Below are 15502 nucleotides of genomic sequence, written 5' to 3'. Positions count from 1 at the left end.
GCAGATGGACTGGGACACTTGCTCTTCTTTATCACTATTAGTACCTTTATGTGTTACACTTTTAGAAACAAACAGGTGCACCAACCGTTACAACTCAGCTTTACCTGACGGATTTGTATACGAGACCAATGAATCTAAATCCACAGGCAACTGCAATTGCTCATCAGCCAAGTAGTCATGGGTTTTAAAGGTCGTACCAACAAACGTATGTATTGCTCCTGGAGCCTTTTCACCTTTTTTACAATTACTTGTGGGTTGATTTACCATGTTAAATATTAGTGTCCACCGTAAAACATTTGGCTGGGTGGCGGAACACCGAGGTTCACAGTCATGTGATGTTGCCGGTGCATTGCCATCGCTTATTACCATTAGTTCATTGTCTGTATGAGACACTTCCCTTTCTTGGTATATCAGTTTTCCCCTAATTATGTCATTCTCCATAGTTAATGTATCGAAATTACCACAAAAGTGGTTTGTACAGCTCTAGAAACTGCAGCATTAGGGTTGGTCATATTTCCATCTACAGCGGGAGATGGCATGGCCCTAGCTTCATTAGTGTCACAGGCTACAAAACCATACCAGTATTCATTATCAAGTTCAACTGATCTATGCATGCTTCGCCTGGTCTATTTACAAGTTCGCCGATTTCATTACAAGACTCAGAAGTTTGCCCATTCAGCTCATTGAGACTGTTGAGCCAACAACGGTCCCGGCGACAGAATTATAATTGCCTCGCCTCCTGCCGACTCTAAATTAAGTGAACTAGATCTTTGGGCCTCCTCCAATTGAAAGCGCAATTTTCTGAGAATTGTTTTCGACCCATATTTTTTACTATATTTTTTTATTGCAATTGGCTTGATTAAATCTTTACAAGTAAATCAAAACATACATTAATAAATAATGAAAATCGTTTACATTTAGTGGTGAGAAAAGAGGAAAAGAAAAATAAGCAATTAGAGCACCGAGACATACTAAAAGTATCAAGCAGAAACTCAATCTTTAAAATAGGATGCATTAGCATCGCTTAAATCATGAGCCTAGGCCAATAGAATCAATGAGCAAACAAATTTTGATGCTTCGGCTCTACAAATTCAGACTTTTGATGAATCCAGAGAGGGCCAGTCCCTCAAAAATATTATGAATGTTGATGCAACGCTTCCATACTCACTCTTCATTATAAATAATAGTGGCAAACACGCAAGAACTAAGTGCCTGAATGTCTCCAGTTTTAGTCCAAAACCTGCAGTACGCTGCTTCCACCGGAATTAGTGACCTCCTCGCTTGAACTTTCCTGGTGGAAGCACGCTCCACCATGCCCCGAGTAGAATGCCTCTATAGAATCTGTTTGGGAATTGGAGCAGAATCTTCGTTAGAGAGCCTCTACATCTGTGCTTATGCTTCAAATGGTTCAGGGAGGGGTAAGCATGGAAATCCTGGATGGCCGAGTCGAATCACAGTCAAATAAGGCTTGTTGGCCTTCATAGGATTCTCAATCAAGGTCTCCAGAGTCACACCAATCTCATCAAGGACCTGTTCTGATCTATCCCTAATAGAGATAAGTGCCCGAGAGGAATTCACATTTCTTCCCATTAGATGGTACAGGGTACCATCTAATTGGAGCTTTGATTTTGCGAATAAAGGGAAAGACAAGTCCATTGTACTCGTGCCCACAAGGAAACAGTCCCCAATTCCAAGCGGATAGCCAAAATATGGGTACCGCATTCGGGACCCCCAGTATTTTCCTCCAAATACAGCCCTCAATTCTGTTGAGAATTTTACATACTTTGTCAGACTTTAGTTCTAGGTCATAGATCAGTTTGGGGACGATTTTACCTTCAAAAAACATCGCTGCAGGTTTGAGAGAAAATGTTCCAACATTTCAATCAATCGTAACAATTTGTGCTTGCAGCTATTTTGCCTTTTGTACCAGAGGCTCAATGAGTACCTTAGAGCCTTGGTAAGCCGAAAAATTGAAGCCCAGATATTGAACAGACAGAGCTACAGGGGGATATCCCCAACATTGCCAACAGGCCCGATGGTCTTCACCCTCGCTTTTCTGAAGGAAAGTATCTTAGTTTTAATAGGATTGATGACTAAACCATTGCCTTTGGCATATATCTCAAAGTTATTAAGAGACCTTTGTAACCCCACCTTAGTAAGAGCAAAAATCAGGAGATCTTCTGTATAGGCAAGCCATACATTTTTTTCCTTGCCCATGTTTGGTGCAACAAGCCCTTCCTTCATCCGAGAGATATTGGTTGAAGAGCCAGGGGGCCAAGGTACAACCTTATCTCAACCCCCCTGTAAGATCGAATTTTCTTCGAGAGGTCCCCCTTTTGGCTAAAGCGGACTTGGATATCACAATTTTCACAGACCCCACTGATAAATCAGGAGCCCATCGGGCATGCCCCATTTTGCCAATTTGGCCCATAATCTACCCGGTCTCCAACCATATTTACTAGCCTTTTTTCTTCTTTGTTTGATATTAACTAGTGATTGTGTGCAATTTCTAACTTCATGGTCATTCACAACTTGAACCCCACTCAAAACATCACTATTTTCGTCATTAGCTATAACAACTTTTGGAAATATGTTTTGGCAATCCATCCCAGCACTATTTTCACCATTAATAACCACAGCTTTTGGAAATAGGTTTTGGCAATCTGTCCCTACACAGATTCACCAATTTCGGCTTAATCACCTTTGACCCAACGCACCAATTACTTAAAATGTCCATTTTCACATTATGTTCACTTGAGTGCGTCGGCTTTCACTTCAACACGAATGTTGTCTTACAGACGCACTCAAAATTGAATTTAGGGCTGATATCGAAGAGGAAGACAGCTTAATTTGGTTGTCTGCCTCTTAATGTGTGGTGCAAAGGATAACATTTTAGTACCTCTACTTCTTGCTCAGAATTATTGTCGGATAATAGGTCCAGTAACTGAAGGAGAGCCTGGAGAGCCCATGTAAGAGAGACACTCAATTGCGGACATCGACCCCTCCAAAGTAGGGACAAACAATTGTCGGACCACATTACGGTCTACGTCAGAGTCACTCAACTTCAATGGTTCTGCCTCGGTGGCATAACATCCTGTATTACCTGCACATTCCAAAATACTACCATCAGTTAGAGGCACATTGCCCTTACAGCAGCTCGCCACTAGTAATTCCAGGCACCAAATTTCTATACTGGCAACCGGCACAGGGATAAAAGTCTGTAATCCACCTCCTGGCAACCGCACATTGATAAAAATCTGTAATCCTCCTCCCGGCAACCAGCACAGTGATAAAGGTGTGGTATCCTCCCGGCAACCAGAGCCGCACTTGCAGGCAATGGTTGCTTTCCTACTGAATACACGTTATTTTTAGAGGAAGCTATAGAGGCAATTGCTTGATTTGTAAGGAACGGGACCGCAGCCTTTCAACAATGAGAAAGTCTCTCAAAATCCTGAGGTCGGCACGTATAATCTGCACCAAGCCATCATCTCCATACTGAAATAGGGCTGCATTATTTACAAGAATACTTTCCTCAGTGCCCATTTCAACTAGGCTATCCATAACAGCCACCAGCAATATTACTTTTATGCAATTTCACTGAATTGTCACTCAATGAACCAGGATCCTATAAACTCGCAGGAGTACCGGATTTAGCTCTGGGAATCTTAGTCGTATTAGATGCTAACTGCAACGCTGTGCGCGGCACAGAATGGCTTCATAGCTTATCCACATGGGTGATAAGAGACATTGTGGGCAGTTTACTATTTTGCTACACAGTAGCACTTTAAATTGTGTAGGTGAAATCGGCCCGATTGTCTGCAGTAGTCGCCAGAGCTGTTGTCAAACAGACTCATCGTAGATTCCCGGTATCAGTCGTCAGAAGAAAGAGAGGGGGTCACTCGTTCCACAGCAGACCACTCTCTGCTTCCGTTCTCCACGCGACTAAACAGATTATAAGGCTTCTGGGAACCAACACGTAGCACCTCCTCCTCCAATGATACAGATGGGAAAAAGACTCCAATGCAATATACTGCCAGTGTGCCAGACCATTCACTGCTTCCGCTCTCCTTTTAAGGGCCATCACTACCTGAATGCAAGAAACAAAAATCGACTGTCCCATACAGACTTCGGGCAGATTTCTACAGGGTCTTGTTTGACAAGGTGATCAACCTACTGCATAGCATGTCTAGAGACTGAATTTGAAGCAGCAGTCTGCCACCAAGCTTATGCCGTGCATCTATAACAATGAAACTCAAAGATAATCAGCTACCATATGCAGCAAACCTATCAACCTGATCAATAAAGATTGTGAGATTATACCGAAAAAAAGCTGGAACATGCAATTACTCATCTAGTATATCAAAACTAGACCAGTTTCATTAAAGGGTGATTCTTAGCAGAGCTATGGAAACCAACTGTAATGCTCTGCACAATGGTTGCCACTTTTTCGTTGGATGCAATGAAAAAGTCAAAAAAATAGCATAGAATTAATAGATTGGAACTTTGAAAGAATGGTATTTGGGCTACAATTCACAGTCTTCAAAACGGCTATTATACACTGCACTAACATCAGTCTTCAAGAATGGCTTTGGCTTTCAAGTATTGAGTTGTAGAGAAGGACTTGGGCAGGGTGTTCTTGTTCACTATTGGTATCAGTATTGATGATCACGGTGCTTGCAGTCCAGGTTCTTGCAGCCCAGTATTTCCAGACAATGCAAATACTGAGGTAGTGCGCTATGGTAGTTAAGGTTCTGGCTCATCCTGGTCCTAAAAGACGCATGCTCCTCTCGGATCAAGTTAACAGAAAAGAGTTTTCTCTTTAAAAAAGGTCTCTGGGTACAAGATCAACTGGACAGAGTCAAATGTTAAGCCAGTGCTGTCTTGCCGCATGAAACACCTGCTGCAAAAGTGGAACCTTACAGGGTTGCAAGGAGCACAGGGCTAGCATGAGGAAATCACTGTTCACGTGAGAGTCCGTATTGGCAGCCTAGCTACAACACGTTTTATTGACTAAACTCACTCTACATGTGTTCTTCCCCAACTCAAATATGGTAGATGAGAAAGGTAGATTATCTTTACCTAACAACTTTAAAACACGGGATGGTTGGGGAAGTGCATTTATGCGCATTTGTTAAAAATTGATTTGTGAGTGGAGAAACACTTGCCAGATGAGGGTATTTACAGGGAGATTATGAATTGCCCAAATACATGCTGTTTTGATCAAATAGAGAAGCCCAGATTAGGATCAAGTCAGCAACTTGCCACTTAATTACCCCTCCTCCATTGCCTTTCCTTTCTTTTTTTTTTATTTGATACAACACTTTCGGCCCCATTACAAGTTGGGAAATGCGATTTTAAGAAATATATATTTTTTTTAAAAGGAGGAAGTATCAGCTAAGAGATGGAGGTAAATCTGCCACTTTCCCATAATAAAAAAATAAAAATTCAGCGGAATTACCACCGGAATTACTCCAATTAATGGGGACTAACACTGCCACTTGGAATCCAGATGTAATTCTGCATGACCAAGTGGCAGTTACAGTAATTCCGTTTGGTGGTATCTCCGCGGATGTACCACTGAGATACCACCAAACCCATGATGAGGCCCTTTACACTGTTACCCAGTTCAATAGTTCCAAGCATTCACACATTTGTCAGATAAGAAAGCTGACGCACATGGGGAGAGGAGGAGATATTTACCAACCGCCACACAATATGACACTAGTAGGGCAACCGGATTGGAATCAGTGGCATTACTCGACCGAAATCTGTCTCATTTCCCTAAAACCATAGGAAAGAGCCAACACACAACCCCAGATCTTAATCACATAACTGGAAATGGCATCAAATAATTCTCAGTGCTGATGATGGGCCACTGTGCATTTTTAAACAATAGCTAAGGACAACATGATACTGCAGCATGTTAATAAACAGTGATAATCGACACGTCGCTCTAGATACAAAAACTGCTAAAATAAAAACAAACATCCTGGGTTCATAGATCAGCAATGAGATTTGTTAAACCAGGGTGGTTGCCAAACAGTGAATGTTTGCAAGCAGCACCATAAAGGTAACATTTGCTACATAGAAGTCTGTTCTCATCTGGTTAGTGACCCGAGAGACTGGACAGCAACGTAGATTAACAACATGCTGGCACCTCTGAATGACGGAGCCGTACTATGTCAGACATCTGTAATTTGATTTAAACCTGGCACTACCGGATTTACAGAAATAACCCAACAAAAATCAGGGATATTTTATATAGCCCAGAAAATGGAATTTAAAAACATTCAACAGAACAAGAGACAGCACTTGTGGCTCAACCAGAGAATGCATCCGATTTGGATTTGTAGCACGCCACATGCAGAAGGAACTGCATCAAAGCACAAAAAGCATGAGTTACTCATCGAAGGAGTGTTAACAACTGGGACCTTTAGCAGCAAAACCATTTCTTGAGGACTGTACGGAATTGTAGAACATTCTCTAACTTAAGAATATCCACTGGGAGAGAATTCCATAATTTGTTTTATTTGGCATGTTAGAGCAAATTGCTTTTCACACCAAAAATGAGGATATCAATGTTAAAAAAAGAAAAAAAGCAAGTAGATCATGCAAGAATCAGCTAATAAAAACAAAACATCTAATATTGGCAAGTACTGAATCCTGTGGCTAATATGCTTCAACAATTCTTTTTAAATAATGCCAACACAACATTCCACATATCATGAGTGCTAAAATTAAGTATGGTGTGTTCGAAAACATGCACCTGCCCCAAAAGGAGGAGGGAGATTTCATATTATAACAGTCATGGACCAAATTGCCTAGCAAGCCTAATCATTCTACTCTTATTTTCAGACATATGGCGAGGACATGCCTAAGGGTCTCCTTATGCTGTTCCCCTATACAAAAATTACAGTCACCTTGTCCGGGGCCAAAATCCTGTATCTGGTTGAGGAGACTAGAACAGAAATATGGCAACTCCCATTCGAAATACCCTTTTTTTTCATGCCAACGTTTGGGCAAAAAGTTGTTATGTGGCAAAACTTTGTAATTTACTAGTAACTGCCATAATATATATATTCCACTTCAGCTAGTCATGGAAGATTTAATAATATGACACCCGGATATGCAACATGTTGCATGGGGGTGTTGCAATTTTTTGCCGTTTATACAAAAAGCATAATAGTTATGAACATGCAATTTACTCGCCAAATACATAATTTTACCCTCCACCAGTTCGCCAACTCAAATTTGGGACATTTTCAGCAGCCAAAAACACTTTTTAGCTTGCCATTACAGTTCCAAGTCAGAGGTGGATTCATTTTATTTCAACAAAATCACCTGGAATTCATCCTAGAAAGGACACAGATGACACAGCAGTATGACTTGTGGTCCTGAGAAAAATGCATAAATTATAATAGTCCTTTTAAACTAATAGGAAATCTTCATGTGTATGCAAATTGGAGCTCTCCTGTCTCCAGGCCATTTTCCATTCCTGGCAAGCATGTGACTAGAGCTTCCCGGACTGTGTTTTTATTAGCCCCTTGGTCGTTTGCAGTTGGTAGGCTGCAGGTCGTGAATGGTGCAGGTCGTAAATACTTGGGATGCATCAGTTACACAGAGATCTCCCACTGCAGATAATTAGCTAGGCCGGCCCTGTGAGGTCACAAGGCTCTGCTGACATTTGGAATCTTGTCCTTTTATCTGAAGTGGACCAGCATTTCGATCTGAAAAACTTTTATTTTCTTGTATTTTTTTTTTTTAGAGTTGAGATTCCCTAGATTGCAGCCCCTCCCTACATTCCAGTCACACACTGGCTATGCCATTTGCCCTGCTCAGAATGAGCCTTCAGAAACAACAGTTCTAGGGAAAATGTTTTCAACACCCTAAGAGCAGGCCACACTTTATTGCCGTTGTAAATAGCTGGGATGCAAGAGCCAGGCTTGCAGTGGCGGAAGCCATTTGCAAATTCTGCCCAGAGACCCACCAATTGTCCTTAGCTGATATTAACTTGCATATTGCATTTCGGAACATCAGCCTTGATTCTTTGAAATACTGTGTGGGTTACTGATCATGGTTATTTTTCAACGGTGGATGTTTTCCTTCTTTTCACGCAGTATTGGTTTTTAAATATGACAGATGATAGTACAGAGCTGTTTCATTCACTCATTAATAAAATAATTTTTTAATGATCTGTTCGTTTTTAAGCCGGAAAAGTGGGTCTGAGCTATCACAGTGCACCACCTTTTGATTGGTGGCAGTTTCAGTGAAAATGCATCATTTTTTTTCTCAGCCAGCAATGTGATGTGCCTTTCCAATCTGCACTCGAATAATATTTTTTTTCCTTCAGTTGTCTCTGGGTTTCATCTGCAGAAAGACACCCTCATAGTCTGCCTAAATAGGCCCATTTTCAGCATGAAGGTCTTTGAATGCTGGCAGGTCATTTTTCCAGTAGGCCATTCAGTTCTGTTGGTTTGGGTCCTTTGATTAAACGCCACAATCTGTCATCCCCCAAACAATTTATATGATGGTGTTTTTTTACGGCCCCAACTCTGACAGCTTTAGTTTCTACAGTTAACAGTCTACTTGTTGTATGTATTGATTGCCTATGAAGACATGTCCTCTCAGCTATTAGACTGTACCAAACCTAGCTTTTAGCAACTTATCAGCAGTGGGCTTCTGCCAATTCTTTAAGATAAACACAATCCAACTATCAGACTCCATCGCAGAGCCGGGCACTAAACATTGGTCCACAACTCAGGCCTTCTTCAGCCCAAACTTTAATGATCTAATGTTACTTTTAGTCCAATAGATATTACCCGATTATTAACCAACAGTAATGTTTCCATCCACGTAAAGACTTGTCAAAATGTTAAATCGATATTTTTAAGATGATATGGTCGCTACTATATGTCCGGTTAACAGTAATTTCATTTATTGTTGTCCAGTTGCAATTGTCCAAGTCGCCAGTTTACCATCTCTGTGCCATGTAGGAAAATGGACAGTAGTACCTTTAGCGTGACCATTAACCATCATCAACCCATTGCCAACCATAAAGGTTATCAATTCTGCACCCCATTCGTCCCGCTTATTAGTAACTAGTGTGGCTTTCAGAATTTCTTTCACACCATTCGCGAACTGCTTGTTGTCATAAGGGGGGGTGCAATGCGCATACAGTTTCATAAATGAGGAGCCGCAATAGCAAATCTACAATATCCTCTAGCTTTACAATTTGGGACGTCCAACATTTTCTGAACGTAAACTAAGCACCGCCTAGCTTGATGGATCTGGTTTTGCAAGAAGAGCAAGCCCATACAAACAATTGAAGACACCTTGTGGATAATTGGGCATCTCACACGTAACCAACGAGGAACTGACATTGAGTGGTCACAGAGTGGAAACTCAAGCAGCCTGTATGGTTCTGAATGCTCTGCAATCGTTCTAGTTGGTAGTCAATAACTGCCCAATAACAACAATTACAAAAGCCTATCCTATAGTTACTAAGAAAACCAACAACCATAGGAAGAAGGGATCATTGTATATACGGAACAAGCCTTCAGAGTGAATACAAAATAGAATAATATTTGTAATAGTTGATTAATTTGTGCATTTCTGTCGAGGTCTTGTCGCCAATAAAATCCTAAATGTTTTAACCTTGGAAGCATAACTCGTAGATAAAATAAATAACAAAGGAGGGAAGTAAAGCTGCGCAAGACTGTAGAAATTGCTTTTTAGGGCAGGAAGGATACCTGCGATTTTGTTAGGATACAATTGAAGTGCGTCAACCAACATCCAGGAATTAACTTTGTCCCAGCAGTTAACCAGATTTTTGAGACTAGAAGCAGGGCCATCAACGTTGTTATAAACTTGCGATTGTAGCCAGCGCTGCAGAGGGGGGGAGGGGGGGCACCCCTGCAGAAGCATGGGAGAATAATCTGGGGGCAAGGCGGACCGAGGAACAAAATGCAGGCTGCCTCATGCAGCCAGAACAAGAGGCCACAAAGCACCAGGTCCCACCCCGCTTCTGCTGTTTTATCATATTTGTTAGACATGGGGCCAAGCACACCAGGGTGCTAAGGCACTATCAAGTGCCTCGCCCAAGTCAGGAAGTGCAGGGAGAGGTACAAAAGAGAACAAAGGGGCACAACAAGGTGCGAAGCACCGTCTGTGCCAGCCGGCCAGGGGGCCAACAAAAGCCCCACAAACACAAGACTTGCCTAGAGGCAAGTCCAGTAGGATAAAATAGGGGCATCAGGTAGGAGGGAACCAGTTTTCTATGTACTCTGGACGGAGCATCACAGGCATTCTGCGTACGCAGAAGACTTTATTTTCCCATATCCCACCCACCAGAAATAAGAAAAAAGGGAATACAGGGCAACAAATGTAGCTCCTCGTGCCCAAAAGTGTACATAGTTCTTTTTGATATGTGCGATTTTGATAAAGAAACTTTATTTATTAGAAAATGATGTATGTGCAATAAAAACCACAGCCTTTTATTGCCAACACTTACCCAACGCTTCAGTCATCGCCTAACCATAACTTGGGGAGCTGTCGCGGTCTCTTGGCTCCAATGATTATCTGCATATTAGATCTTAAGGTAGACCAATCCCTGCTTACCGAGGAGGGGGTGTAAGAGAAAATGGACAGTGGTTTAGCATAAATATTAAAAAGCGATGAGAGAGGGGAAACATGTGGGACACCATAGCTTTACCAGTAGGTGTGCCCCGTTCTAAGCTTAGGTCATTTCCACACAGTACACAAGAGATATATTTGGATTGGAAAGGTGTTAAAGTTTATTTCCTCTAATAACTAACTTTTTGTGTCACAAACTGTTGTGGGGGGGACATGGAATTGGGGGAAGGGCAAGTAGGGTAACCAGTCAGGGATTCAATCCCAGTCTCCACATCAGCTGCCCTGTTATGATATGATCGTGTATTTATATAGCGCCTATACACAATGTGTTTCAAAGCCCTTCAAGGCAAGGGAGGGAACAAGGGAAAATACAACCACTGTTGGCAGCTTCTCTATTATACTGTAGAGGACACACGTTTCCCGTGGTAAGCGCATGCCTGGTGGCTCCCGTATTGCTTGAGCTAGGATTTTGCCATAGAATCGAGGCACACACTTGAGCGCAGGGCATGCACACATTCACCGAGAAAGCCACACTGTTGCATTATTTTGATATAGCAGGATATTTGATCCAGGGATGAAGAAGCTAAAACCATGGCATACTAGAAATGTTCCATAAAACCAGATAAGTGCACCATAAAGGGCCAGCAGGAGGGGCAGTCTTAGTTTGACCCCGCCCCCCAAGGTACAGGCATGACTTGATCCAATGATTATGGCTCAAGGGGGCGATTTAAAATACTTGCTTGCGCCTCCACACGCTCAGTGCTTACCTGGCTGCGGGCCTGGCCATGCCGAAGTGTCAGACGGAAGCCCCCGCCGCTCCTCTCCGGGTCCATACTCAGCTGGAGCCGCAGGTCCTCGCAGGGTCCACCTTCGCCTCCGGGACCCACCGCTCGCACCCCGGGGCACGACACCCGCACCGTCATCAACACTGTGGGAAGCGGCGAGGGGGGTCCGGGCCCAGGCGTCGCCGCCGAGAGGAGGGCGCCGCTGCCGGGGTAAGGCACTGCCATCACTACCGGCCCCCCTCCCGGGGTCACGCGCGGGGCAGCAGGAGGTCAAGTGCTCTCTCTCGCGCGCGCTGAGACGGGGCTGTCACGCGCCGCTGGCTGGCGGCCAGGTCAGCGCTTGACCACCCTGACACGCGCTGTCGCGGATGACATAGCAGTCCCCCCCCCTCGAGTAACCGACTCCAGGAACTGAGAGTGCCAGAAACCAAACAAACCCAGGCAGCTGAGCGTGCGCGCGCCTTGGGTGGGCGTGTGCGACGAGAACGGCGCGCCTCCCGTCCCGGCGGCCATCTCGGAAGGTCTGAGGCCCCTATTCATTCAAGCTGAAACCCGGCCAAGCGTTAATCCCCACACTCTTGGGCTACCGGAATGGGTATACCGAATATTAGTTTTGAATTTGAACATACTAACTAGCATAACTATATACTACTGCTGTTGTAATTATGTGAGGATATTTCAACGTTTTCTCTTTTTTCACCTATTTCTACTTCTAATATTTATTATGTAAACTATTTCTCTTCTTTACATGGAAGTATTTAAGTCCGTTTGGGTAGCTTTTATTGCCCCCCCATAAGCATTAGCACTGTTTAAATATGGTAGCCGCCACCCTGTACATTGGCCCAGGACGTTCTGTTCAACTTTCGTTTTCGGTTTCGTTCAAAACTTTCCCTGAAAAGGGAGAGGCTTCGTGTCTCTTTTGCGTCAATGATTGGTGACGAAGAACCTCACCTGCGAGGAGATATCATTAATAAACCCAGCCATTGATACATATGTAAAGGAGGGCAAGAAATCCACTGGCGGGCCCATAGGCCAGTGCTCACCCTCTAATACTTGTAAGACAAGATAGCTGCACCATGTGAGGAATGGTGGTGCAGGATTCACTTACTCCAGCACAACTCAATAAAGAGGACTCAGTAGTTTGGCAGAGTCTGTTTAATGAAGAGCACACATCTAACAGGGAAACAGTTGGTAATCAGCATCCTTGCAATCGCCTGTCTCGCTCTGACTTCCACGAACTTCAGTTGAACAGCAATTTTTATACACAAAACTCATCATCATTGACATCTAATGCTACAAAACTCGTCATGCAATATAATTGGTTAGGAAAGGTAACTTAAGTATAGGTGCTATATCTGTATATGGTAACAGAGCATGTGTCTTATCAGGAGGGCGTCTACGCCCCTCCCTCTACATCATTCTTGATAGACGTCGCTATAACTACGACGTCTTATTGGTTCTACAGCTATAGGACCCTAGATTATTTGGTCCATTGTGATTGGGTGGGTTACACCCCTAAACATAAATCTCCACTTTAATTAGCAGCATGCAGAATGGACACCCAGGTGCCTCGTGCCCTAGGATTCACCCTGCCTCCTTTCTATCAATCAGTATCTTTGGGCTATGTGTCAATTAGTTGGCTGGGTATGGCCTCGAAACTGTAGCCTCTTATCAGGAAAAGTTATGGCACCCTCGGGTTCTGGGTGACATCAGACGTTGGTGCCTCTTTGTGCTTGGCTGGTCACGTGTCTGTTCACCATGAATCTGCTTGTTTCCAGTTTTTCATGTATTTGATTCTTCTTTAGCCTTGCCACCTGCCTCGGCCCCCCTTGTCTTGACGTTCACGGGGCAGGCTGGTATGCACTTAAGTTTCGATTCTCCGGAGTTGCCACTCTCCTCCCTTCCTGGAGTTGACCTCAAATTCTCAAGCATGAGCTACTTCTTGCTGAGTTTCGATTCTGCTCTTCCCTTCTGGCTTTAGCTGGAATATGAATCTCTGCCTTGGTGGCCCCCTTGTAGCCTGGGTTTAGTTCTGCTTTACAAAATGGAGTCTCATTAGTATAGCGTGCTTTTTTGAGGTAGATATATATTTGGCGCATGCCGCTCTATTCTTCTACTAAGCATTGTAAGCAGTACCGTTTTCTTAGCTTCTTGCGTTCCAAGCCTATTTACACGCATTAACTGGTTGGTTGCTTCCCTCTTGTCTCATAGCAACATTTTCTTATGTTTTAACATTGTCTCTTTCCTGTGTCCATTATATCTATCTCCATAGCTACTTACACTGGCGTGTTATCCTTGATAGCAGTTTTCGTTCATCCGCTAGTCTGTCCAGGCCCTTGTGTCATTTCTACTGGCCTTCCATTAAGGCTCTTTGGGTTTCTTCATGGACCGTCTGTAGGTACTCTTCATTTCGTCTCAGCTGCTGGTATGGTTGTCTAAGAGGGTAATGTGCAGCCCAAGGTTGTCTGGTTATGGGCGTTTCAACAGTTACGGCTCTTCTGATGTACACTGGACAGAGTCCCAGCGCAGCTCTCTGTTGGTTCATTTGCTCCTCATACGTCACATACCTTGGCGAGTATGCTCCTGGTACCTCGAAATGGGGGGCAGGGGTGCAGGCCATGTCTGGGACCTCCTCTACACTCCCCCCTCTGGTCGGTTCATCGACCACTTCTGCGACCTCTTTTGCATTTATCTCCTTAGATTCTTCGGTGTCTTGTTCATCGTCTTCAGGGTTGGCACATGATGGCTTGAATGAGTGAGTCTTTGGAGTCCATATTTGTATCGCTCCTTTCAAACTTCCTGCTGTTTTTGCATGTTCGTCTTTGTTCCAAGTCATTTGTTGGCATTGTCCATTTGGGCTGCAATAGATCCATTTTCCTTCATACCTTCTTCGTTTCCTGGGATATGTGAATTTTGTTCCCTCTGGCGCAAATTCACTATTTCACAAAGTCTCTAATTTCTTCGTCAGTCAGGTCTCTGGGCTTCCATCCTGGTTCGACATCAACCATTATTTTCATCACAATGGCTTTCTTCGCAGTTTTCTGGCGCTGTGTGATGATTATCTTGATAACACAATATCCTAGCATTATCATTGCTAGCAAAGCTCCCAGAATCTTGAATATATCTGCCATCCATTGTGGGACCCATGAGAACAGGGCTCCAAACCAGCTGTCATCGTTCATGTCATCGCTTTCATTGATCATCTGGTTCTTCAGGTTTGTCAACATACTTATGGCTTCTGTTAGGGCTCCATTTTCTCCATCGTACGATGGTATAAATGTGCAACACGATTCTCAGATTTTTGCGCAAACACCTCCATCCATTGCTGTGATCATGTCAAGTACATATCTGTTCTGGAGGGTCATTAGTCTGATTGCTCTCAGTTCTTCTCTGATTGCATTGAATCATTTAATAGTGATGTTGATGGTCTGCAATAACTCCCATCTGGTTATCTACAGCCATTTAGCATTCACTCCAATTTGGATGTGTGGCAAGAGCATTGTGGTGAATACTGTTGAGGTGAGGCTGAATAGCCTGTGTCCGTATGGGATTGCATGGAAGGCCTCTTCCGATTTGGTAGAAAAGTAATTTTCTCTCTTCATCCTGGATACTAGTTCAACAGATCTCCTTTTTCTTAGATGAGCATCTGCTTTCGGGAAACTGTCCAAATTTAGGTCATTGTTGGGATCACTAGTGCGGGAACAAGGATGTTCACCAGTGTGCATATGCCTCCCCAGTTCTTTGGTAGTCTTATATATGCTTTGGATGGTCCATAATGATTGTGGTTCCCTGTGTCATTCCTGGGGCTTCAAAGATTTGTCCGCAGTTTGCATTCTCTCCCATCTTCCTCGTGCCATTACCTCTAAAGCATAGTTTCGGGCTTTCCAGTGGTACTATTTGCAGGGTCCTCCTCTGTCTTCGACCCATGTTAGCAACTTGACCAACTTCGGCCATAGAGATTTGCATAACCTCTGTGAATTCTCTATTGCTTCCTTGCAGGCTCTGAGGACCATCCACGCTCGGCAGATTACCACTCCTTCTTCCCATCCGTTTGGGGAAACCACTGTTCCCCAGATCTGCATTTG

At 43.6% G+C, this 15502-nt stretch overlaps 1 protein-coding gene across 2 annotated transcripts in view; it reads right to left on the bottom strand.

Annotated features, from left to right (window-relative positions):
• Positions 1–11862, bottom strand: part of SHARPIN (SHANK associated RH domain interactor) — a 1065128-nt gene extending 1053266 nt beyond the window's left edge. Inside the window, exon 1 of one of the 2 annotated variants that reach the window (XM_069621811.1) lies at positions 11400–11862. In XM_069621811.1, coding sequence (XP_069477912.1) covers positions 11400–11642 — 243 coding nt within the window. In that variant the 5' untranslated portion in view covers positions 11643–11862. The remainder of the gene's footprint in view (positions 1–11399) is intronic. The other variant, XM_069621812.1, reaches the window with a different exon arrangement.
• Positions 11863–15502: the final 3640 nt, after the last annotated feature.

This window comes from Ambystoma mexicanum, chromosome 5q (genome assembly GCF_040938575.1).
Source record: "Ambystoma mexicanum isolate Mex_15411 chromosome 5q, UKY_AmexF1_1, whole genome shotgun sequence".
Lineage (NCBI taxonomy): Eukaryota > Metazoa > Chordata > Amphibia > Caudata > Ambystomatidae > Ambystoma > Ambystoma mexicanum.
Note: the sequence above shows the minus strand (reverse complement) of the source record. Positions and strands in the feature narration are given on the sequence as shown.